The 24,121-nt window shown below is 46.8% G+C and overlaps 2 protein-coding genes across 3 annotated transcripts in view; both read right to left on the bottom strand.

Moving 5' to 3' along the window:
• The window catches only part of LOC142585711 (organic cation transporter protein-like), a 28,967-nt gene extending 24,272 nt beyond the window's left edge, over nucleotides 1-4,695 (bottom strand). The window contains exons 1-2 of one of the 2 annotated variants that reach the window (XM_075696681.1): nucleotides 4,378-4,695; nucleotides 909-1,567 (exon numbers count right to left, since the gene is read on the bottom strand). In XM_075696681.1, coding sequence (XP_075552796.1) covers nucleotides 909-1,328 — 420 coding nt within the window. In that variant the 5' untranslated portion in view covers nucleotides 1,329-1,567; nucleotides 4,378-4,695. Of the gene's footprint in view, nucleotides 1-908; nucleotides 1,568-2,081; nucleotides 2,189-4,377 lie in introns of those variants that run through there. The other variant, XM_075696682.1, reaches the window with a different exon arrangement.
• A 7,320-nt stretch (nucleotides 4,696-12,015) lies between these two features.
• LOC142585710 (organic cation transporter protein-like) overlaps nucleotides 12,016-24,121 on the bottom strand; it is a 40,993-nt gene continuing 28,887 nt past the window's right edge. Inside the window, exons 6-11 of the mRNA XM_075696680.1 lie at nucleotides 23,665-23,791; nucleotides 22,866-22,975; nucleotides 21,567-21,781; nucleotides 18,357-18,538; nucleotides 17,276-17,439; nucleotides 12,016-13,659 (exon numbers count right to left, since the gene is read on the bottom strand). Of these exons, the coding sequence (XP_075552795.1) occupies nucleotides 13,575-13,659; nucleotides 17,276-17,439; nucleotides 18,357-18,538; nucleotides 21,567-21,781; nucleotides 22,866-22,975; nucleotides 23,665-23,791 (883 nt within the window). The 3' untranslated portion in view covers nucleotides 12,016-13,574. The remainder of the gene's footprint in view (nucleotides 13,660-17,275; nucleotides 17,440-18,356; nucleotides 18,539-21,566; nucleotides 21,782-22,865; nucleotides 22,976-23,664; nucleotides 23,792-24,121) is intronic.

Here is a 24,121-nt window from a genome sequence, read left to right as displayed (position 1 = left end):
CCGTTATAGTAAAATGACAATATTTATAGAACACGTAAACTGGAGGCACAACCAGAATTAAGTATAATGAATGAAGCAACCAGAATGAAGCATTTGTAAGAATCAAATTTTTTGTCTAAAGTTTACGTTATGTAGCACCGATCAAGTAAAGCTTGTACCTTGTTGTAAGGGTATCTTGGAAAGTTGCCGCATTATTTCATCTGGAAGCTCTAGAGCCATGTAAAAATGCTGTGTGTAGATGAATTAAAGATGTTCTTTCTTTCTCTCTTGGACAGTTTGTCAGTATTAGTGGCCTACTTAATAGCCGTTTACCGATGGTTGTTGAGAAACGGGGATACTGGCATGAAATTTGTCTGCCGAATTTGCTTATCCAAGCAGGCGCTTTTTGATGGTTGGACTGAAGGATTTCATCAGCATCCCCTTTAATATGGAACGACAACTGGTGCCACTAAGATTCTTATTTCCAGCTTGTCGTTGTGTATATTATAGATTTTTAAGATCTGTTTTATGTGTTAAAAATTATGCAATATTAAAAAAATGAAAAAGAAAAACGTTACTGCTCCAAATGTAATGTATTTTTATTCGGTGCAATCCCTACAGTTCCGCCAGTCATTTATTATTCTGCACCACTGTTTTATTCAACTCCCATCAGTTAACTTTAAAGCCCAAGGTCGTGGGAAAAGGCAACTACGGCACTTGTTACTTAGAAATAGGTACTGCGGAATCCTAATGAAGCCTTCTCAATAGTTTTTGCGCGATTTCCACACGCTACGCATGAATAGTCGTCACTGGCAGATCTTTTCCTACGTCACTTGTATCTGCATCTCGAAACTATGTTCCACAGCGCCCTCTTGCGTATAAGGCATGCAGCTTATGAACAACAAAGGCAAGATGGGAAGATGTCCCACCTGCGTGGACGCTGTGCTCTCGTAGTTGGTGTCGTCGTACGCGAATTCCGTGCAGGCCATCTTCTCGACGCCGTGGTGCTCCAGCAAGCGGGTGACGTTGGCGCCCGCGTCACTGGCGCTGGCCGCCCACAGGAGACCGCGAGCCAGGCTCTCGTTGATGGAGTCCAGCGCGTACGTGCTGCAGTCGTCGTCCGTCACGAGGAACTTGCGCAGTACGCCCGGCTCGGGGGTGTCCGTCAGGTTGAACGTGAGCGCCAGGTCGGGTAGCACGCAGGAGTGTTTGGGCACGGACAGCATGAAGATCTGGTTCATGAAGTAGCCCGGCATCAGGAGGGACGCCGGCGCCAAGTATGCCCAGACGAGTAGCCGTTGGAACCGGCCGTAGCCCCCGAGCTTGTCGATCACGTCTTCGAATTCCATGGCTCGAGCTCGCCGACACTACGGGCAGCGTACAACGCGAGGCGATCCCGGGACGCCGGCGGGGAATGTAAGTTTCAGGCTGGAAGTCCGTTGTTTCGTGGTCTCACGCCCCGTGGCAACAGCAGTGACACATGCGCTGGAATTCGGACGCCGACCCGGAAGAGAGAAGTCTGCGGAAGAGAACGGCTTGTGCGTGGTCCCAGTGTTGTGGCAGTACCATTCGCAGTTGTTTGGAAGGACTGAAAAGAAAGAAGTCACTTTGAGCGCGGAGTGCACTTAAACATGGCAGAGACGCATGCACGAGAGGATGTCATGTGGGTAACACGTCGATTGTTCGCAGCGAGCTGGCAAGGTCAGAACAGCGCGCGCCTCACCCACCAGCAGAGGAGTCGAACAGGCGGGGGTAAATGAACGTTGAGTTTACGTGCCGCGAAGGTGGACGTGCTAAAGACACTTGGGAAATGCTCTGGTTTCGCGAAGAGGGAACAAGAGGGGGCGTGCGGGCTAGCCAGCAGGAAGTAGAGGGAACAAGGTCAGTGTACCTTGAGCTACCTAGGTAAAAGCCGATTCGAAGGTTGAGAAAGGTCTTTTTTTTTTCAATGCTTCGATGCTATAGCGATGGCTCGAAGCGAGCATTCGCGGCAGGTTGCGTATGCAAGTACACGGCTCGTTGCGTCAAACAAGACATGTTATAAATCGGTGTCACTAACAGGACGTTCACATACACTATATACATACAAAGAGAATACTCGCCCCCGCCGTGTATCAGTGGTGTCTCGGTGACATTCATTCGCGATCTCTAAAAGGGTGCCGCAGTGTCTTGGCGACTCGCATCGTAAACTGAGCTTGGCTCTCCTGAGCGCGCTGACCGTTATCAACCGCATATTGACGCGCACCGTCGCGCACTCCTATCTGGCCGATTGCAGCTCTCGCGCAAAGATTAGCCCAGAAGGAGCGAACCACTTCAAGCAGCTTTTTCTGCTTCTCTTTGGAGTCGCCTGTGGCTGGCAATCGTACCGAACCGCGCGTACGCCGGGCAACGCGGTATATAGAGTCAGCAGCCGAACGCGTTGGCTACACCGAGATATGATCCCTCCGGCCTTTAAACATACCCGTTCATCGAAGAGCGCCGGCCCTGTTTATCAATCAGCCGAGAGGCTCAATGAGAGAGAGAGAGAGAGAGTTTCTCAATAGCATTCTATCACTGATGGATGCTCATCTGCAAGGAGCTTACACGTCACGTGCCTGTATTTTGACACCAGGACACCGCATCTCTCAAGATATCTTCAAGTTCTGTTTTCTGCAGTGGAGGTCACGTGAGCACTTGTCTCTGAATACCAAAGAGACGCTTGAGTGGGTTACTGATTATTGACCCGTGCACTTACGGTGCGATGAAAAGTTTGCAGCTTGAAATGCGGCAGGTCAGTACGTGGCCATACGCTACGAAAATTTCCGCGAATTCTGTTCTTCGGTGGCTTAGTGTTGTGAAGGCTTCTAATGTGTCACCTAGCAGAAACAAACTAGAGTTAGTGTCAGTTCAAGGTAGTTTCCTGTAGAGTTGTCCCTGACAATACCATTGATATTACCTGGAGAGAATGCAAGTATCTTCAGATGTGAGTAAATGGCATTGAAACCATTAATGCGTTTTGTCATTGTATGGTTCTTTGGAAAGAAGGCAGTTTCACATGCAAATAAAAAGAAAAGAGAGAGTGACTGCGCTTTCCGCTGAACCGCACGATGAGGCGCCGCCGGGTGAAGTCTACTGGTTAGCAATTTCTCTGACACGTCACCTACGCTACTCTAATAGGTACGCCGCGTTTGAGTATTCTTGAAAGGATGTCGTGAAGAGATTTGTAGTTGATAGACGTTCTAATGATGGGACTCCACCGCTTGCCTAAGCATTTCAGCAAGAATGGCGACACGAAGAAAACAACTCTGAATATGAGGAAAACTTATGCCTGACCACGAACAAACGCAGCGATCACGTTCATTCGGTCGCCATAGTTTCCTCGTCTTGCTGACAACCTAGTTTACGTTTGCCTGGTCCCTCGTTTATTTCCTCGATTTACTTAGCTGTTTTCATCACGTCGCATAGCTGCACAAGCGCGACCACCGGCGAGATTACGTGGTAGAGGAGTTTAAATGTGGGAATGCAGTTCGGGAACGTTCACAGCACGGAGTTGAAGGCAGCAGTCAACAATCTAGTTGCGCCCTCTCTCTCTCAAGGGATTGTGGATGAGCATGTTCTTTGCTTCAGCGGAAACACATAGCCGACATGTGAAGCAGCACTTCGCGGAAAAGAAAAAAAGTAGCCGATGTGAAGCATTGTACAGACATCTGTTAATGAAGCAGTACTTTGGAGACCTCCGTGCTGTGTTTCCGCTACTGTACGCGCCACTGAGAATCGTCTTCGCTTTTTCTTTTTTCTTTGCTTTCACTGCGTGCCTCAAAGGTTGTCAGAATGGCGGTGTCGTAAAGATCGCATGGCGTATAGCGTAAAGTGTAATAGATAGTTTTAGAAATAGCCCTTCCAAGCGGTTTAGCGTACTCAAAATCCCTGAAACCACACTTGCGTCTTTCTGTTTCCTTTTTTGCGCCCCACCGGTAGCGTCCCCTAACACTGAGTTGCGCACTTCTTAAACAACCTAGTGATTTTCGTGTGTCTGTACGGTGGGTTGTTCGATGCGAATGTACAATTCACGTAGGCTTTCTTCTGCCGTTGCCGACGCTTAGGCGTTACTCTACGCGTAAACCATAACCTATGGGCATTGACTAATTGGTACATCTATTGCATACCCATTAAGCATACGGTGCAGTGACTGTGGCATTACTAGGTGATCTTGACGCCTAACACATACCTAAACAACCTGATTTCATATACTGATTGTTTTCCACAATAGAAGGTGCTATACAGTGAACCTGCGTTGCGCTGCGCGAGAGGTTCAGCCGCTTTACCACTTTATAAAGACCGGGGGAAGTCGCATGAACAATCTGTTCACCTGTAAAATAGAACCAGAGGCAAAATAAAAAGAAGAGAAAAGAAACTCACGAGTCAGGTCGCGAAGAAGCGCATCCACAGTGTTCGCCGGATCAGGCGGATCCGCCGTTCAGCCGGGTCTTCCAATACTGCTCCACGATTGCATAACAACCGGACACGGCTCCAATGTACGGTAGAAACAAAGAAACGGCCCTTCGCGATGCCGTCTTGGGAACGCATATACGGCCGGGCAACAGTCCGCCACTGTCGGCCGATTGCCTCGACCCCCACTTGCGCGCCGTTCGAATAAGGAAATTGCGTGTTCGCCACTCCTCTGACGTCGACCTCTGATATTGGTCGTAAGCGCGGGCTTTCTAGCGGCACGTTTACTTGACACGGGCGGTCCCTGGGTTCTCGTGCGTAACGTCATTGTCGCCGCGCTCCAGGCCGTACGCACGCGGTCACTCAGTGGCGTCGCATCGCGCGGCGGCATGGCGTCAGCCGCCAATCTGTCGTTAGATGCTGTGCGAGCTGTTTTTATCTGGGACGTCGTTCTTGCGGGACAACTGAATTGCCTACAGGATCGTTCGAGAAAGACTGAGAGACAGGAAATGTGAGAAGGTTGACTGGATGCGAGTTTCCAGTTTGCTACCCTGCACTGGGTTGCGGGAAATAGGGAGTGGAAGTAAAGGAGAGAAAGAAACAAAGGAATAGAAAGAAAAAGGAAATAAGCATCAGGAGCGGCGTTCTTTTCTGTGCCAGTGCCCGCAGTACAGTGCGCCGAGAAAATCGTCTTCCGGCGTGCCGAACCACTCGGGCGACTGGCCTCTTGTGTGAAGGAAGAATTTTACGAAATTGACGGTGACTTAACATCGTATCAGAAGGCCGTGGAACGCTACTGCGCTTCTTGAGGTCCACTGGTCTGTGTGAACAGGAGGAGGAGGAGGAGGAGGAAATAAAGAGAGAAGGCAGGGATGTCAACCAGAAATGCGTCTGGTTGCTACCCTACTCTGGGGGACGGGAAAGAGGGAATAGAAAGATAAGATAGAGAGAGGGAGGGGAGAGGGAGGAAAACCACGGTGAAGCTCGCGCACGCACGCGGAGGGCCTGAGCGAGTCAAAGGCGTTCACATAGGCAAGTCGCCCTCGATAAAGACAAAAGTGCCTTCAGAGCTTTGGGGGCCTACGAGCGATGGGGACGGTCTTCGAGGAGCACCTGCACAGACAACGGCCGATCGTCCGGTCGTCGCATGGCGATAGATAACGTTTGTGTTTCCGACTGAAATCGATGACAATGGCACAATAAATCTTCGATGTTCTCTTTGCCGCCCCAGACGTCGCATGCAGCACTATCATTCATTCGAATCAAAGTAGTGTACGCCTTCGTGAAAGTCACCCCCAATCACAGCCGGTATGGAAGCGACGCCTCACGTCGGTGAAGCCCGGGTGGTGGTCGGAGTTGGAGCGAAGGGTTCAGTTCGTACAACCTGGTGCGCCTTATGTTTGGGTATTCCACTCTGTTAAAGAGAGCTTGCGTGCCAAATGACGAAGCTGCCTTGCAGCGTCTGTCGTTGAAAGAGGAATGGGAACGCGGTGTTGTTCTTGATGTGCATCTCGGGCAGCTTTGTCTGCTTGATCATTCCCACTTATACTGCAATGGCCAGGTAGCCACTGGAAAATAATGTCGTAGCTTTTTCGTTTGACGTCATGATGAAGCTTGACAATATTGTGTGGTAGCTGTTGGTGAGCTCTACATCTGAGAACTGACTGCATGCTGTGAGAAGCCGGTCTCGAGTCGGAAAACACGGCCTATGTGCCAGGACTCTCTGTGTCAATAAATTGAAGCGCAGTGCGCCGAGCCGTGAGTTCTGCAGCCGTGGACGTCGTGTAAGGTGACGTCTTGAATAGCAATGTTACTCCTCTCGTCGGTATTAACACAACACCGCCAGAACTGGTCGATACATTCGATCCATCAGTACAGATGTGTACGTGGCTACTGTATCTCTCGTACAACAGGAGTAAGCTCAATTGTTTTAATGCAGACGGTGGCAGATCTGACTTTTTCTGAAGTCCTGGAATTATGAGGTGTACTGCAGGATGACACAATCACTATGGAGGAGACCCTGACCTTGCCGCAGGTGTGTACCCCGATGTAAGCGAGGCACGACATGCCCTGGCAATTGTGCTAAATGACGTGCCGGGTCTTTCCAAGGGGAGTGTGGCGAAGTGGTGGCAAGGGGTCCGGGCAGTGTGCCTGGCATGCGAACGCATTCTCTCGACGACGATGTGCGTCGTGATTGAATAATCTTGAGCAATGGCAACAGTTTCAGCCGTAGACGCACTGCGTGGTAATCCAATGCATATTTAGAGCTTGAGCTTGAATGCTCTGAATTGTACGCAAGTTGGTTTTGCAGGTGTTGGATATAACAGGTAGGCTGTACCGGAGGAACCCAACAAACAGCACCCTGTACAGCTGCAACATGAATTGTGTGAACACCCACTAGTTCTTTCCTGCAAGGAACCTGAACAGATGGCATAAAGTAATCAGTCGATTTTTCACGTGGTTTACGTGAGGAGTCCAGGACAAGTCTGTCATTCACAACACCCAAGAACCTGCGACTTCTCCTGATCGATATCACTTGTCCGTATGTAGACACTGGCTTCCGGTCAAACGCCACCACTGCGCACTTTTCCCACGTCACCTTCAGACCTCGTTTACGAAAGTAGCACGATGTCGATTAGGCCGCCTTCTGAAGCCGAGCGCGAAGCTGAAGCCGTGACACCCTCGACGTCCAGGTACAGATATCGTCAGCGTAGATATAGAGTCGAATGGTGCTTTACAGGTCCTCGAGTAGTCCAATAACGGCTAGATTAAAGAGCGTTGGGCTTAGTAGTCCTCCTTGAGTGATTCCGCGGCTACTGTAATACTGGGGTGTCGGGTTATCCCCGGCGATCATGAAGAATGAGCGCATCTGTAGGTAGCTACGAAACTAGAGATATATCTTGCCACCGAGTCCTATTGCTTCTAACGCTTTAAGGATGGCTTCATGAGTAACGTTATCGTAAGCCCCTTTAACGTCTAGAAACAAGGTAGCAGACAAGCGTTTACAGGCCTTTTGGAATTCGACGTACGTCACCATGTCGACAACGCTGTCTCTAGATGAACGGCCGCGCCTGAGTCCTGTCAATTGGCCTGGATAAATTTCAAAGTGCTCTAAGTAACACTCCAGGACGCGTTAGGACCCATCCGTTCCATTACTTTTCCTGCACAACTAGCAAGCGCGATCGGACGTATGACGCAATGTCCAAAGACGACTTGCCAGCTTTCAGAAGCGGAATCAGGGGGCCTGTCTTCCATTCCTGGGGAGCCGGGCCAATCTGCCACGAGTATAGTTGAACAGGAGCAGGAGTACCTTTCGAATCCGTTCCCCAAGGCTACACAGAGCGCGGTATGTAATGCCGTGTAAACAGAGTCATTAAAGTGTCATGTGCACTGTTAGGGTGGTCATATGACTTGACTTAAGCTATACTGTACACATTTCAGAATGCGTATATTGATAACAGACCTTGATAGCATATGTGGGATTGCTTTGCTTATGATTACTTCGCGCGTATGTGAAATATAAAATGTTTGCAATCAGCCAACAGGAATCTAACTACCACTCTGCCTACCGTGACGCAGGGAGCTATTACACAGCGCCACAGAGCCGAGCTGCGTGCTTACTAAGGTCCTTGTTTATCTTACACGTAGTATCAACCTTCACGCTTCCAGCCATGATGTCATATGCGCAGGGAGACTGCCTGTGTTTAAACCTGGGAGGAGAAGGCGGCCTGTTAAAGGATGTAATCATTCATCTTTTGAAGCATCTATCTATGGTTTGTAACGGTCGGGATACGTGACGACATTTCCTGACCGCGCAGTACTTCCACCTGGGCGAAAGCTAGGGAACGTCATTCGAGGACATTTTGAAACATGCGTCTTGTATTATTCTGCGGCTGTCTGTATCGTCCTATGCCATTGTTGATTTTTGCACGGAGCTCGCGTTGCAAAAAAGTTATGACTAACGTATGTCCAAAAATAGGTTTTGTATACAGAATATATCCCGGGAAAGTTTAAGAAATCTTCATTTTTACAGGCTTTTGTCGGGTTGTAGACTTGTATGATGTGTCCGTGTAAACGTATATATACAACATGTATTTCCATCCGTTTCCTTGCCATATTTTTTTTCTTTGATTACTCTGTGCACTCGCGCACAGACAAGCTATCATAAAAGGGCACGCCGGTGCGCAGGCCAGCGCCTGTTACTAAACGAGGAAGCACGTGGGCCGGACATATGTCGTACTTCCGGCGTGACGTCATTCGGCGTCGTTACGTTTTTACGATGCGCTGCGCGTGGTTGCCGTGCTGCAACCCCTGCTGAAATGCGGTGTACGGTACTACGGTGTAAATTGACTACCGCTGGCCTTACGTACCTGCGCCAAACTTCGCAGGGGTCTCGAACAACTAGTTCTAGAAATCAGACTGCTGCTTCACCACCTCGTCGAGCAAGGACACGACATCACGTTGCAGTGGATTCCAAGCCACTGTGGCATAATGGGCAATGAACTTGCCGACGCAGCAGCACGATCTGCATCTGAGGAGGACTTCCAAGACTCCATTCCATTCTCAAGAACAGACGCTGCAACGAAAATTCGTGTGCTTGCAAATGAATCCATCAAAACTTTATGGAACACACCAAGCTTACAGCATACACGTCTACACCGATTGGACCCATCCCTTCGACTTCGACCCCCATCTGGACTCTCTCGACTAGAAACAGCAGTACTTTGCCGACTGTGGCTTGGTGTCGCCTACACAAGATCCTTCGCCTTCCGAGTCGGTATGGACGACAGCGCGGCTTGCAGACACTGACTGCGGCGGCGAGGAGACCATCGAACACGTGCTCTGCCACTGTCCTCAATACAGCGCGCACCGGCTGTCACTAGCGACCACGTTGGCACGCCTTGACGACAGGCCACTTTCAGAACAGTCAGTTTTGGAATGCCGACGTGAACTGTCGTCGCAGCAAAAGTCGGTCAAGGCTTTGTTGACTTTTCTACGTGACAGTGGCCTATTAGAAAGACTATAAGGACCCCATTTCATCCCTTTTCATATTTTTTTTTCTCACGCTTTTATTTTTGTCACGCTCTTCTTTCCGTCTTTACTTCCCCTTTCCCTTCCCCTAGTGCAGGGTAGCAAACCGGAGGTTTTAAGTCTGGTTAACCTCCCTGCCTTTCTCTCATTTGCATCCCCCGCAGGGGTCTGGTTGTCGCAAGGCATATACACGCTGACGCACTCTGGACTGACGATACGAACAGAGGCCGTTGAAGAATGTGTCAAGAGCGTGCCCAATTTGTGTGGTACGTGGCTTCGCCTAAAATTGTACAGTGAGCTAGCTACCTTTGACAGCTGGAAAGCAAGAAATGAAATGTTTTGCTATACTGGTCAAGAAAACTGCTATATCTTGTGAAAAATGGACAAGGAGGCGAGCACTTCGCATGTACTACTTCGGTGCCTGCATAGACTCTTACTGCATGTACTAATTATGCCTATGCTTTGTATAGCATCCATGGAGCTGCGATTTTTTTGTGAAAGTGGGCAGTCGCATTTTACTGGAGCTGGCGCCGTAGAAGTAATTCCACATACGAAAAGAGTGCACGCGAAATTGAGGAAATTCGGTTTTCAAGGGTGTGGCGGTATACGGCCTGCAACTATATGTGCGAGTGCGGAGACGTGCTTTTTTAAAGGACTTCGGAACATCCTCTGCTAATTCGAGAAATAATCTCGAGCTCACTTCCCGGCGTTTCCGGTCCCCCTGTTCACATATCGTGACGCCGACTAAGTCGTGCGCGTGACGTCCCCTTGGTAAAAGCCGCCGATTGGCCCATGCACGAGGGACAGCAATTGCGATCCCCCTGCTAGCAGGCCTTTGCCATGCAGTCCCACCGCCCGCTCGTACTAGTCGCCTCTCTTGCCTTCCGTGCGCAGCCAACTGACTGTACGGCGGGCTTTGCACTTAGCGTGCAGCGGCAGCAGCGTGCAGCCGACAAATGCGGAGTACATGACAAGCGGAAGTTGATGGCGTTTCCAAAGAGGAGAAGTGGGGCCGACGCGACGTTAGGCATTGACGTAGTGCCCACGCGTATTCTTCAGAAGTACATGGCCAGGAGGAGAGCGTGCCTGTGGTAAGGGTAGCCCTTTAATGTTCGCCAATAAAAGCGTATCTGATCAAATGATATATATATATATATATATATATATATATATATATATATATATATATATATATATATATATATATAGCTCCTGCACAAAATAAAATGCTCACTGAGAGGTCTTTATTATTATTTTATTTTGCAATAAAATAACTGATCATCCAGACCCTCTCAAACCGAGAAAAAATAGTGCAACCTGTCAGAGGGTCATAATTAACTTATTGTATTAATTGTTTCTAAAAACCGTTGTCGGTTTCGTTACGCTGGAGGTGGTGACGTCATAACTTCATGACACATTGGCTCGCTTCGCTTCTGCGATGGTTGCGGCTGCTACATGTGAGCGCAGTCATAAGAAATGCTAGCAGTAGTATTCTACTTTGTTTCATTAAGAACAACGTCGTTGTACCTAGCGTTATTCCTACACGCCGTACGTGTTAGTCTAATAATTTTGATTCAAGCCAGACACGTATAGCTATTTCTATATAGGGAAGCTTTAATGGTGAAGAAAAGGCTTTACTATGTTTCTTGGGAAGCGTATTCGGGGAAAAAATTATAAACGTTGATCACACGTGAGTTTATATTGCGGCACTAAAAAGAAAATTAACGTCAGCTGTATTAGTTAATTAATTTTGTACAATATCAACAAAGGCATTCTTACCGTGACGAGAAGCTGGCTGAGCCACAAAAGACGCAAGAATTCCAGCTGGTCAAACATTAAACCGGAGACTAGCACTGCAGAGTGCCCCATACTCCTATTGTGGTTTTGACACCTAAAGTCCTACAGTTTATTTTTTTTTATTAAAGAACGCAAAAAAAAGAAAAGATGAGACAGCCGCCTCGAAGTTCTCGCACGAGAACACCATGACGTCATGGAATTTTGACGTATTCTTGCTCGAACCCGGTTAATATTTTAACGGTAAGGATCGACTGCATTGTATTTTAAAAGAGCCAGACATAGAACTTAGCAAGCTGCAAGAACTTTTACGGAGGCACTTCGGCCCAAGTAATAAAGAATAGGGTTGAAGCTGGGCGTGTTTGTACGGATGGCAGTGATACAAACACCACGACAAGGCGGGACGCAAGGTAAGAAAAGTAACAGACGAGCACGGATATAAGTTATTTCTTCCTTTTTTTTCTTTCAGTTAATCAATTATAAGGCTTCGCTTGTCCTGTTCCATTTTTTTTTCACCTTGTGTCCTGTCTTGTCGCGCACTTTGTGTCAACACTAAAAAAAAGAAAAAAAAAAAGAAAAGAAAAACAAATCTGTGACGTTACACTGACGTGCCAGCACTGAGATTTTGGCACATAATTCGGCAAATGTAACCTCGACATTCATTTTCTCACCTGATAAACAAAAACAATGAAATCGCATTTTTAAAGAACACTTTAACAGTCTACGTTGTTTTTTTTATTTTTGTTTCCTTTTTTTAAGTTGCTTTCAATAAAGAACAGCAAAGGGAAAGACAACCTCCTTTTAATCACAGATCACATGCGGTCGTATACAGAGCTCGTGAAAAAACGAGCCGGAAGAGCGGGAAGTCAGGGCTGCCTGTGTTGATAACTACAGCAGACAAACATCCACGCCCACTTTTTTGACAGAACAGCGCTTGTACGGCGCTGTTCTGAAACGGTGCTGGAACAGTGGCGGAGCGGTGGTGTATGGTAAAACAGGAGGGCTTAAGGGGCACTAAAGAGGTAAAATAATAGGTCGAGCTGTATTAGTAAATTGGGTGGCATCAATACCAAAAGAAAGCCATCCCTGACTTTGAGAGCAGGCTGGATAATCCAGAAAACACGCAAATACGGGCTGGTGGCTCCGTCGCCTTGAGGTGATGGCACCGTCTCGAATGACGTCATGAATTTTAGCGGCGTCTGCGTGCTCGGGCCTAGTTAATCCTTTATCAACAAAGTTGGACGATACAGTATCCTAAAGGAGCGAAATACTGAACTTAAGAAGTTTCGAGTGCTTTTACCATGCCGCAAAAATCCCAAATACAGGAATGTACTTCGAAATCCGTGACCGCACACTGAAGTACGAGCTTCGGGGTTTCGGAGCGAAATCCAAAAGGTAGTAGTTTGACCTTCGTCTTCCCTTCCAGTAACGAACATTTTCTCGCAAGATTAACAAAAATACTTCTGTAAGAATACTTTATTAGCCTAAGCTGATATTGTATTTTATTTTAGTGACCCCTTAACATCACGGACACACCGGGGTTGCGCTGAGCTTTCTCACTGTACAGTTGCATGACTTCGATGTGTTCCAATGCTGATTCTTGGTCTTTTGTTAGCGTAACTTTGTTTTTTATGGCTGAGCCTGCGGTTGAGGAAAGAAAAGGGTCAAATGGTCTTTGACTATCAACTCTAGTGTTTAATGAGCAAAGCCTTAGTCTGACCGTCGTGTTACCTTCTGCTTGCACGTCCAACTATTACAATTCCTTCAGCTGCGAATTGACTAACTCACTCGAATACCATTTTAGTTACTTGTGTTCGTTCCAATTCTTGCCGTATATACTCCTGGACCGCTATCAAATGTGAACTAAAAAACAAAATACTAGTTTAGAGAGCTTAAGTATGTACCAATTGACCCAAGTTGGGCACGTTGTTGTAGTACAGAGAGGACATCATATGTTGGACTACCTAAAAAGCCGCGGCATGCTAGACACTTTACGTACCGCTTTAACGTAGCTACGTGACTTGCGGACATGCAAGCTGTAATAAAACAACTCGCTTTCCACGAATCAGTCACGCCAGTGTGAAATAAAAACGGCAAACGTAGTAACCAAATTTGCCTTCTCTTCTCCTCTTGCCGCCCGACGGTTCACACATAATCCAGATATCCGGACGGATGCCTGGAAAGCTGTAAAGGAGCCTCACATCGCTGTTGAACAGCTGCTGGCCGCGCGATAATATGTCAGCGCAGGGAGGAAACGTTGACGGCTCCAGTCCATGGCTTAGGTAACTTGGGAAAAACTTCTCGACGTTCACAATGTGGGCACAATTTTTTTAAACAGTTTTTCAAAGAGCGCAGCCGTTCGAGATCAACTTCATCTCTTTCTCGTTTGTTTGTTTATCTACAGGTGGGCATTGGTCCTTGGGCCTTCTGCAGAGAATAAAAGAAAGCAGAGGATAGTGTTGGGATTCCTCCTAAATATCACGGAATAAAGAAGAGAAAAATAGGCTGGCGATTCGGGTTACACATTGGCTATGCTGAATGCCAGCCAATACACCATCAAAAACATACAGGTGACAACGTAGTGTTCCAAGTTTTGTTTTAAAGCAAGAAAACATGCAGAACATTACGTATACCCCACGTATTCGTTGGGATCTGTGTGAAGCGAAGCCTTCGAGAAGAGGGTAATATAATGCGGTAAACCTACATGTGACGCGCACAATTCTGTTTAGTTCAATGTAATACAACGTGTGGACTTATGTAGTCTTTATGTCCTGCAGCTTTCATGTTTGTGGTCTACATAGTTCGTAGGCTATGACGAAATTCAATGAGCCGTTTATGCGGTTTTACATTTTCAGATGTCGACGGAGTAATGTCACGAGGACGAGGGAGATGTCTGATGTTTGTCGATTGAAGAAAAAGAAAGGCTCGTGCGGTGAGAAGTGCGACGCTTAATGTTAATGCGTTTAAGGCTTCCATACCTTGTTTTGTCACCGTGTCACGTACCAAGTGGCACATACGTGGCCCAGGAATGTGGAAGGCTAAATATAGGAAAATCATCGAGCTGTTCAATACCGTGTGCTATCACATCGAGAGGTACGTGTGCTTTAGAGGTGCCTATGACGCTGCATTATGTGTTCAGGGCTTATGTCGAGAGAACTGTTTCATCATGCTACTCATTTACATTTCTTCCCTACTATGCTTCAGGAATAACCTTCGAATAATGAACACCTTTTTTCAGGAGGCGTAGCAACAGAAAGTGGACCGGGAAAATCCCTAATGGTGAAGCAAGAAATTAAATTTACTTCATACTTTCTGCTGACCCCAGCATAGTACTAGCAGGATGTAGAAGTGATAGGTAGGGTAAAGTGAAGTGATCATAGGTTAGTGAGGGCTAAGATTCACCTCAATTTGAAGAGAGAAAGAGCAAAATTGGTCAAGAAGAAACAGGTAAACCTAGAGGCAGTAAGGGTAAAAGCAGACAAATTCAGGCTGGTACTTTGAAACAATTATGCAGCCTTAGAACACAGAGATGATGACATAGAGCTAACGAATAAAACCGTTACTAGGTTGGCTTCAGAGGCAGCAATTGAAGTGGGAGGCAAGGCACCAAGGCATCCAGTAGGCAAGCTCTCCCAAGTAACAAAGGATCTAATAAAGAAACGACAAGAAATGAAAGTGTCCAACTCAAGAGCTAAGACAGAATTCGCGGAACTGTCAAAATTGATCAACAAGGCGAAAATAAGTTATATTCGAAACTATAACGTGGGAAAGACTGAAGAAGCCGTAAAAAAATGGACGCAGCCTAAACCAAGATGTATGCTCTGTAAGATAAGCAGGGTAACATCATCAGCAATCTCGCAGATATAGTAAAAGCAGCGGAACAATTCTATACTGACCTGTACAGTACCAAATTGTCCTGTAGGATACCTCAATTAGAAACAGCAATGAACAGGACATAGAAACTCGTCCTATAACTATCGATGAGGTCAGAAGGGCCTTGCAAGACACGAAACGAGGAAGAGCGGCAGGAGAAGATGGAATAACAGTCGATTTAATCAAAGATGGAGGAGTCGTAATGCTTGGAAAACTGGCGACTCTTTATACGAACTGTCTATCGACTGCAAGGGTCCCAGAAAACTGGAAGAATGCAAACATTATGCTAATCTACAAAAAGGAAGACGTTAATGAATTGAAAAATTATCGGCCCATTAGCTTACTCCCAGTATTATATAAAATATTTACCAAAATAATATCCAATAGAATAAGGGCAACACTGGACTTAGTCAACGAAGGGAACAGGCTGACTTCAGGAAGGTATACTCTACAATGGATGACATCCATGCCATTAATCAGGTTATCGAGAAATCCGCAGAGTACAATAAGCTTGTCTATATGGCTTTCATAGATTATGAAAAGGGATTTGATTCAGTAGAGATAGCAACAGTCATAGCGGCATTACGTAATCAAGCAGTACAGAACGCTTACGTAAATACCTTGGAAAATATCTACACATGTTCTACAGCTACCTTAATTATACACAAGAAAAGCAGGAAGATACCTATAAAGAAAGGGGTCAGACAGGGTGATACAATCTCTCCAATGCTATTCACTGCTTGCTTGGAAGAAGTATTCAAGCTATTAAACTGGGAAGGCTTAGGAGTAAAGATTGACGGTGAATATATCAGCATCCTTTGGTTTGCCGGTGACATTGTTCTATTCAGCAACAATGCAGACGAGTTACAACAAATGATTGAGGACCTTAACAGAGAAAGCGTAAGAGTGGGCTTGAACATTAATATGTAGAAGACAAAGATAATGTCCAATAGCCTGGGAAGGGAACAAGAGTTCAAGATCGCCTGTCAGCCTCTGGGGTCCGTGAAGGAGTACGTTTATCTAGGTCAATTACTCACAGGGGACCCTGATCATAAGAAGGAAACTTACAGAAGAATAAAAATGCGTTGGAGTGCATACCGAAGACATTGTCAGGTCCTGACTGGAAGCTTACCACTATCATTGAAAAGAAAGGTGTACAATCAATGCATTCTACCGGTGGTATAACGTATGGGGCAGAAACTTGGAGGTCGACAAATAAGCTCGAGAACAAGTTGATAACCGCGCAAAGAGCGGTTGAACGAAGAATGTTAGGCGTAACACTAAGAGACAGGAAGAGAGCGGTGTGGATCATCGCAAACGGGGATAGCCGATATTCTATTTGACACTAAGAGGAATAAATGAAGCTGAGCAGGCCATGTAATGCTTAGGATGGATAACCAGTGGACCATTAGAGTTGCAGAATGGGTGCCAATAGAATGGAAGCGCAGTCGAGGACGGCAGAAAATTAGGTGGGGTGATGAAATCAGGAAATTCGCAGGCACAAGCTGGAATCAGTTGGCGCAGGACAGGGGCAAATGGAGGTCGCAGGGAGGGAGGCCTTCGTTCAGCAGTGGACATAAAATAGGCTGATGATGATGATGATGATGAGTACTATGTCGGTCAGCAGGCAGTGATTTCATTGGCGGGTGCTAATGTATATATATTATATGCGCGCACTTTCAGCTATGTCGCGGCCGCTGCGCACGAAGGAATAGTGGTTATGAAACTAGGAGTACCTTCGAAGCTTGAAAGATATACGAGTACTATCGCACACGGGTTAGGTCACCGCCTTTGAACATTACGACGTCTGTGTACGTTTATTGCTTCATTTTACATTTCACTTACACAGCTTTTAAGTGGCTAGCACGAGGGGACTAAACTGGCGCGGGAGTCGATAGAACCGTGATAAGATCCGTGAAAAAGAGAGCAGGCGAGGGAAATTAAAGGTGCGATATAATTCTGCCGGTCATATTAATGTTTGCAACGAGTTGAGATCCCCATCCTTGAAACTATCAGTATAATTACCGATAAGTAAATATATGTTTAACTGTATCGTAGGAGCTAAAATGTTTGTTAGTTCGATTAATTTCTGCGGCTGGCGTCCCTGTCATCTTTCTTTATCACACGCCGGTCTCTCGCGCACATTTTTGAGAGGATGGAGAAGCCATACCTGTTGAAAGAGAAGAACTTTTGTTTTTCAGCAAACTTCTGCGCGTCCTCCATGTTCTGGTACAGAGGATAACCTCGAGTTTCAGGTAGCCACACCGAAAATGCTCCTCCCAGTGTTGCGAGCATGGCTATTACTGCAAACGGGATCCAGGCTCCGTACTTCCCCTGTGAGAGAAAGGGAGATGAAGTACTTACACGTTGCGCGTCTTTGTACAACGCGTCAGCGTTCACCAATCTATAGATATATACCACGTATGCAGAAGCCGCAGTTCGCTTTGACAACATTATTTGCTTTCCGCATCAAAAGCGAAGATAGTGCTGCGTGTGACCACTGCGGCAGCGATGAAACTATCGAACGCGTTCTTTGCCGTTGTTGCCGATACAGCGCACACAGGCAGTAACTCGCGACCGTGCTGGCGTGTCTTGACGACCGGCCTCTTTCGGAACAGACAGTCCTGGAACGCCGGCCATACAATCGTCACACCACAAGCCTCTCAAGGCACACTTGAAATTTTTGCGTTCGAGTGACCTATGAGAGAGACTATAGTTCTCACAGAGGTTCCCAACCTCCTCTGTTATTTTTTTTTTTCGTGCGTTTGCCTTTTTATTCTTTCCGTCTTTCATTTCCCTTTACCCTACTGCCATTGCAGAGTGCAAAACCAGAATGCTTTCGGGTTATTCTCTCTGCATTTCCTAGCCCGTCTCTCTCTCTCTCTCACACACACAAGCCGCAGCATGCGTCTTGTGGGGAGACGGCTATTTCATTTCCTGAAGAGTTTATTTCTGTCGTGATGAGAAAGAGAGAGACAGAGAGTACATCGGATCAGTATGCCTACTTGCTCTTTCAATCTGAACTAGTTGTTATTGATGACGATATAATGTATCGTAAAAGAAAGAAAAAAAGAACGGAAGGAAGGAAGGAAGGAAGGAAGGAAGGAAGGAAGGAAGGAAGGAAGGAAGGAAGGAAGGACGGACGGAAGGACAATTTTTAAGGCCCAAATATTTTGTTAAAGTACAATTTCTGTGTTTGCATTGCTTCAACATTATAAAGGGAAATACCCGCACATGTTGTCAGAACGTACAAGGTAGATGATGTAGGGCATGCAGATGGTGATCGTCGAAGCGACCGACGAGGATGCGCCGAGGGCAAACGAGCGCACAGGTGTGGGCATCACTTCGGACGCCTGCTGGTACATGACCATTGCGGACGCCGTGCAAGAGAACTTGGCCAACATCACGAGGACGATGCCGGTGAATTGCGCCTCTGCATGAAAGGAGGCGGGATAAACAATTTTGAAACGCACTGCGCTACAATCGCACTGTTTGAAGTCAACAAACTTCAACTGGTAGAAAGCTCAAAGTGGTACATGCTTAAAGCTTGTCACAAACGGACTTCAGTGAGGCCATTTTTCGCTCGACAAGTTTCATCAAGCAAGACAGTTTTCCGCGAGACAATCGGGCTGTCATTTTACACGTTGTTCCGAAAGTGTCAGCATATTCTAGGATTCGCTTCTCCGACATGCAGCGTTTCTTGCACATAACCTCTATGTATACCCTTGTATTGACTTGCATTATAGCGTTAGCCACTTGCAAAAATTCACAAAGATATATTCCTTTCTCTATGTGGCTGCCACGGAAACCTGCTGAAGCATCTTTGATGGTTGACGCTTCAAAAGGAGGTAAGGGGAAGCGCAAGGTCATTTTTCATTTGCACGCTAAATGTTGCGTACAGCAGTTACGAAGGCGACGTGATTGAGGTTTAAGGAGGCCCCTCAGTCGAAAGCCTTAACCCATTAGCTTTTATAGCCTGTTGTTTAGATATCGCCCCGTACCGAATCTGTGCTCCTATGACTCCGAAAGGGACGTCTAAGCGAGACAAAGCTGGTTTCGGCGCCACGTGCAGTCATCCGAACAAAAGATGTCGGCATGTTACCATCCCTGTCTCGGGGAACAGTGCTTGCACACTTCAGTTTCCAACGAGGTTGAGCACTCTAAAAAAAGAAAAAAAAAGAAAATCACAGGCTCGGCTGCATCCATTCACGTGCAAAGATCGCAGTCGGCAACTCTGCAATATTGACTGACATGGCGGGCTGCCATAAGATGCGAGACGGTTAGCTTCGCTAATTCACAGCTTGTACAGTACGAAAATATGGTGGTATTATAGCATTTTTTTCGTGTCACACACCCATTTGTTTTCGCAACGAGCCCATAAATTTTTTCGAGGCACACTAAATGATGTGAAACTAATGTTGGATGTTTTAACCTTGCACGAAATGATTGAGATCCAATGGACATATTGAAGTCTACGTGAAGCGCAGCTTTAGTCAAGCGGTTAATAAAGCGCTCTGTGGGAATCTACGTTAATCACGCGAAGCATATTGCAGGTAGCTAACTATCCAGTGTTTTGTTTGGTCATTCTGTTAACGCTTCGCAGAAACCCAAACTGTTTGTGAAAGGCGAGCAATAGCGTCTGTGACGTGAGCCTGTGTGACGACAGCAGCAGGACAGGCGCGACGTCGGTGTTGTTAGTATGACGCCGATGGCAGGGTGAGCGATTTTTTGTATTCCAGAGAAGATATGTTACAACCTGTTTCACTAATAGGGATGACCCTGAAGGCGGTACAGTGTCGCACAGCGTCTGCGTATCACTAGGTACTGCGAGGAGGGGAGTGCGGAATATATGGGTCCGATTCCGAAGGTGGTAGACCCTAACAAAGTGACTTAACTAAGGCGAGCTACTACGGGGAAAGATGGAACTCGCACATGCTCGTTTTCATAAGCAATGCGACTTAAAGGAACATTAAAGAGAAACAATCTCTTCGGACAGATAAGGTATACTTTCAAAACTCCATTTTCGCTAATTTCCTGGTTTGTTGCAACTGGTTCACGTCGAAATGGACACTACGGTTAAATCGTAACTCCGCAACCTTCACGAAGACCCCGCCGTCAATGTCCACACTAAAGGAAATCTTATCAGCAAGGCCTCATACCTATCTGCCTGGGTGAAAAAAAAAATTCGGTCTTGAGACCCTGTCTGGGCATGTTGTGTCGGAGTGCGTTGTACATCTGTACTGTGACATCACCGTTAACGGCTCCTCATTAAATAATCATCGCAAGTGTCGAAACCCTACCGCAATAATGCCCCGACGTGACCATTACTTCTTCTCACGTAGGTATTGCAAGAAGAGTTGCACGAACATTCCCGGCAAGCGGCCGATATCATGCATGCATGATCCGCTCGCCGAATGTTTTTCACGTTGCGTGATCTGCTGACGACTACGATGTCCGACATCAACAACACCAGGCGGACAACGAGCTGTGAAGGTTGCTCGCATGGTACCTTCATCCGGGTTATCTTCCCCCGCGCCTGGTTGAATAGTTCATGTAGTCTGCTCAGTTCTGAGCGTGCGGCACTCTTGCTATGGTGGAGAAAGCGGCAACACTGTACGTATACGGTGTGGGACAAGCACGCGCTGCCTACGGCAGGTTCTTCTCATCATCTCAGGATTCTAACCGAGGTTGCTAGCTGTCATCGAATTATCTCTGTTTATGCGCGCGCTTAATCAGGCGTGTTTACTTAGTCAGCTTATGTGTACTGCAATTCATACTGCCGCTAAAGCTACGAGCCTTGCCTTGTGAAATATTCTAATATGGTGCCATCGCATTCATTGCTTCGTTATTATATATGTCGATATTGTGAGTTTTTTTTTTTAATGCGTCGTTCCCTGTTTCCTTGCGGCTTCACTTCGCGTTGTAATCGTGACATATATATTTTATTTTTCTGAGTGGCTACTCTCTCCACTCACGTTATTTACGCACAAATACACACACCTCGCCCTCCAACTCGGCAAGGAACATGACGACGACGCAACACTTAAGGAAGTAGGAAATAAAAAAAATAATAAAAAGAAGCGTCGCTTTAAAGAGCCTACAAGTGAAATTTATGTTTTTCTTTTGCTTAATATATCAGGCTATGGGAGGATTACTGCCCCGTAAAACAGGTTTAGCTAGTGGTTCAACGACGAAGGCCACGGCACGGCGACGACCATAACCACAACAATGACCGCATTACGACGACCGCTGTGGCGAAGACGACACGTTGATTCTCACGTTGCGGACGCAGTTTTGAATGTCGGGTAGAAAAGATAGATGGAGTAGCTGTTCTGCAACGTTTCGTCAGAAGAATCACGTGTGCGACACTCGCGAACAGACGTCTACAAATGTCGCCGTAATGCGTGCACTACCGTCGCTGTTAATTGGAGAGGCCTCACCTGGATCGCGCATGAGCTCACCTTTGGGCACGAGGCAGAAGGCGATGCACGATATGCTGACCATGAACTGGAAGAAGACGTTCATCCATCGGCGTCCCAGTTTCTCCATGGCCCACCAGGCAACCACGCAGGCCGGGAACTCGACGAGCGCCAGCAGGAAGAAATTGAGGAACTCGTTGCCGCTCATGTTGGTCACGTTGATGCTCATGCCGTAGTACGCGCCCGCGTTGGCGACCCTTGATTGGCGGGGCGAAAGCATGACTGACTCAGTGGTTGAGAGCTGAGATGGCTGTCTTCTGCGTGGTTAATCAGATGACCGATTTATTGTCTTGTCTCAACGTATACACGGCGTGAGTCTCAGCGAGTTAAGGGAGGCAGAGGGAGCCTCTGGCCTTATTCGTTCTCCTACTGCCCCTGAATGTGTCAGTGGTCTGAGTCTTGACTAAGTTACGCAGGTGTCGTGCAATCTTAAATCTGATCTTGGCTCAATGTCCACGTCGAAATGGGCATCCGCTGCGGCGCTCCCACCCTATCATTGCCAAGTGCCAATGGTTCATAATAGTAAAACGGCCCTGTTCTCTACTACGCTGCTCTTCTTGTAGAATTCATTAGGGGCCTGCATAACCATGGTATAGAAAGGAATCTCCTTATGTATCGCAATTGAAAGTGAGCATACTTATTTTTTCTTCCTCGCATCAGAAAGGGATGCGTGGCAATGGAATGATGAAGATAATTAACGTTGCTTAACTGTAATGTAGTACAACTTTGTGTGGATGGGAGATAGTTATTGCATCTAACAGATTGCACACCATTGCAAAACAGTGAACACGAGTTTGTTTGTATTGTCAGCGTACAATGGTTTCATATTAGTCATATATTAGTATGTGTCATGGTGAAACAAGAGGCGCTGGATAAAAGTTGAACGTTGAAAAAGATCACACAAAAGCTTTCCGGACGCACCTATTACAATCATTGGAAATGCTCGCGACATTCACATTCCGCAGAGAAATGGCCGAAGAGCAGAAATTTTCACTGTGTGTGTATTTTGTAATGTGGTGCATGTATTTCTTCGGCGTTGCCGAAAAAGGCCTCCCTTTTTTTTATTAAGACGTCTGATTCTAGAAGATTCTTGCCGATATTTTTCCCCCATTCGCTCCCATATTTGTTGTTTTCTCATATTATAATGTTCCACACGCCATATGCAGTATAGCAAGACACGAATCTCAAACACATACGTGTGACGCGGTCTGTTAGTATAAAGCAAGTCCCCCCTCCCCCCCAGCATTATACTTTACATTACTTTCGGCATAATTTACATACCAGCTCAGCGTGATGATGAGAAAGTTACTACGGACTTTCGGCATCCGTATGAGGTCGGCAGTAGACGACTTGGCCACTTTTTCTTCCTCTGCAAGTTTTTTCTGGACCCGCTGGCAAGAGAAAAGAATAACGCCATTAGGTGTTCGGTGTCAAAAAGATAATTCTCAAGAATATGTTGCTGTGATACGAACGACGTCAACTTTCCTTGCGACAGTTCTTGTGCAAAAGAATAAGAAAAAGAGAGAAGTCATATATAATACTCGAGAACCGATTTCGTCTTGGAGAATGTTTTTTTAAAGTAGTTGTTGTTTATCTTCAATTTGTTGAAGCGGTTATTACACTTTCGCCTTAGTTTAGAGCTCCGAAAAACCAGCCGCCTATACAACACTTTTTCCTAGATTTCGGAACGTGACCGTTGTTTCTTGCGCACTACCGATAGCCACAATAAGGGGGCAACTTCCCTGCCCATGCGTACAATTACATCTCCCCGTCTCAGGGTGACTGAAAGGACGACTTTGTTTTCTCTCTACGCCGTAAGCAGGTCAGTCGCATTACTTCTCCCCACAATCTTCTCGCCTGCGCAACTGTTTCTCGCTCTCTGTTTTGTTTGATTGACACGAGTGTCCCGCAGCTCCAACCATGCGGGCATTATCAGGTTTTCGATCAGTAATGACGTCAGCGAGGAACGTTCCGAAACAGAGTGAAGTGCGAAAGAAAAAGGTACGCGACAGAACAAAAGCGGAAGGGCGTTCTGACGAGAGGAAGAGAGGTGCTGAGGCACGCTCGATTAGCCAATTACCTCCAAATCGGTGGCCAGGCTTTTGGGCGGGCAGACGCCGTTTGTCTTCGCCACGCGTGTCAGCACGCGGGTGGCTTCGCTGAAGCGGTCCCGCGATAAAAGCCACCGCGCAGACTCCGGCAGCAGCCTGGCACCGAGAAGAGACAACGTGCGAGGACGTGAGCTGTGCGCACGTGAATGTGATCAGAGAGCACAACGTTTGGCTGGCTCGCTGAAACAGCGCTGTAAACGGCACTTATACAGTCTTGTTGCCCAAATGTGCAGGCAAAGCCATCGGCGTTTGAAAAATTAGCGATTGGTGGGCGTGTCTACCAATCGCAAATTTTTAAATATTGAGGGTTTTTGCCTGCACATTTACTTTTTAAGCAGGTCATGCAATGCGTAGAGCAGATAACTCGTTATCTTCCGGGGGAGGGAGGGGGTGGAACGGGTTCTAAGGTATGAAACAAAGGCGAGG

The sequence above is a fragment of the Dermacentor variabilis genome, chromosome 6, assembly GCF_050947875.1.
Source record: "Dermacentor variabilis isolate Ectoservices chromosome 6, ASM5094787v1, whole genome shotgun sequence".
Classification (NCBI taxonomy): Eukaryota; Metazoa; Arthropoda; class Arachnida; order Ixodida; family Ixodidae; genus Dermacentor; species Dermacentor variabilis.
This window is presented reverse-complemented; position numbering and strand designations above follow the sequence as displayed.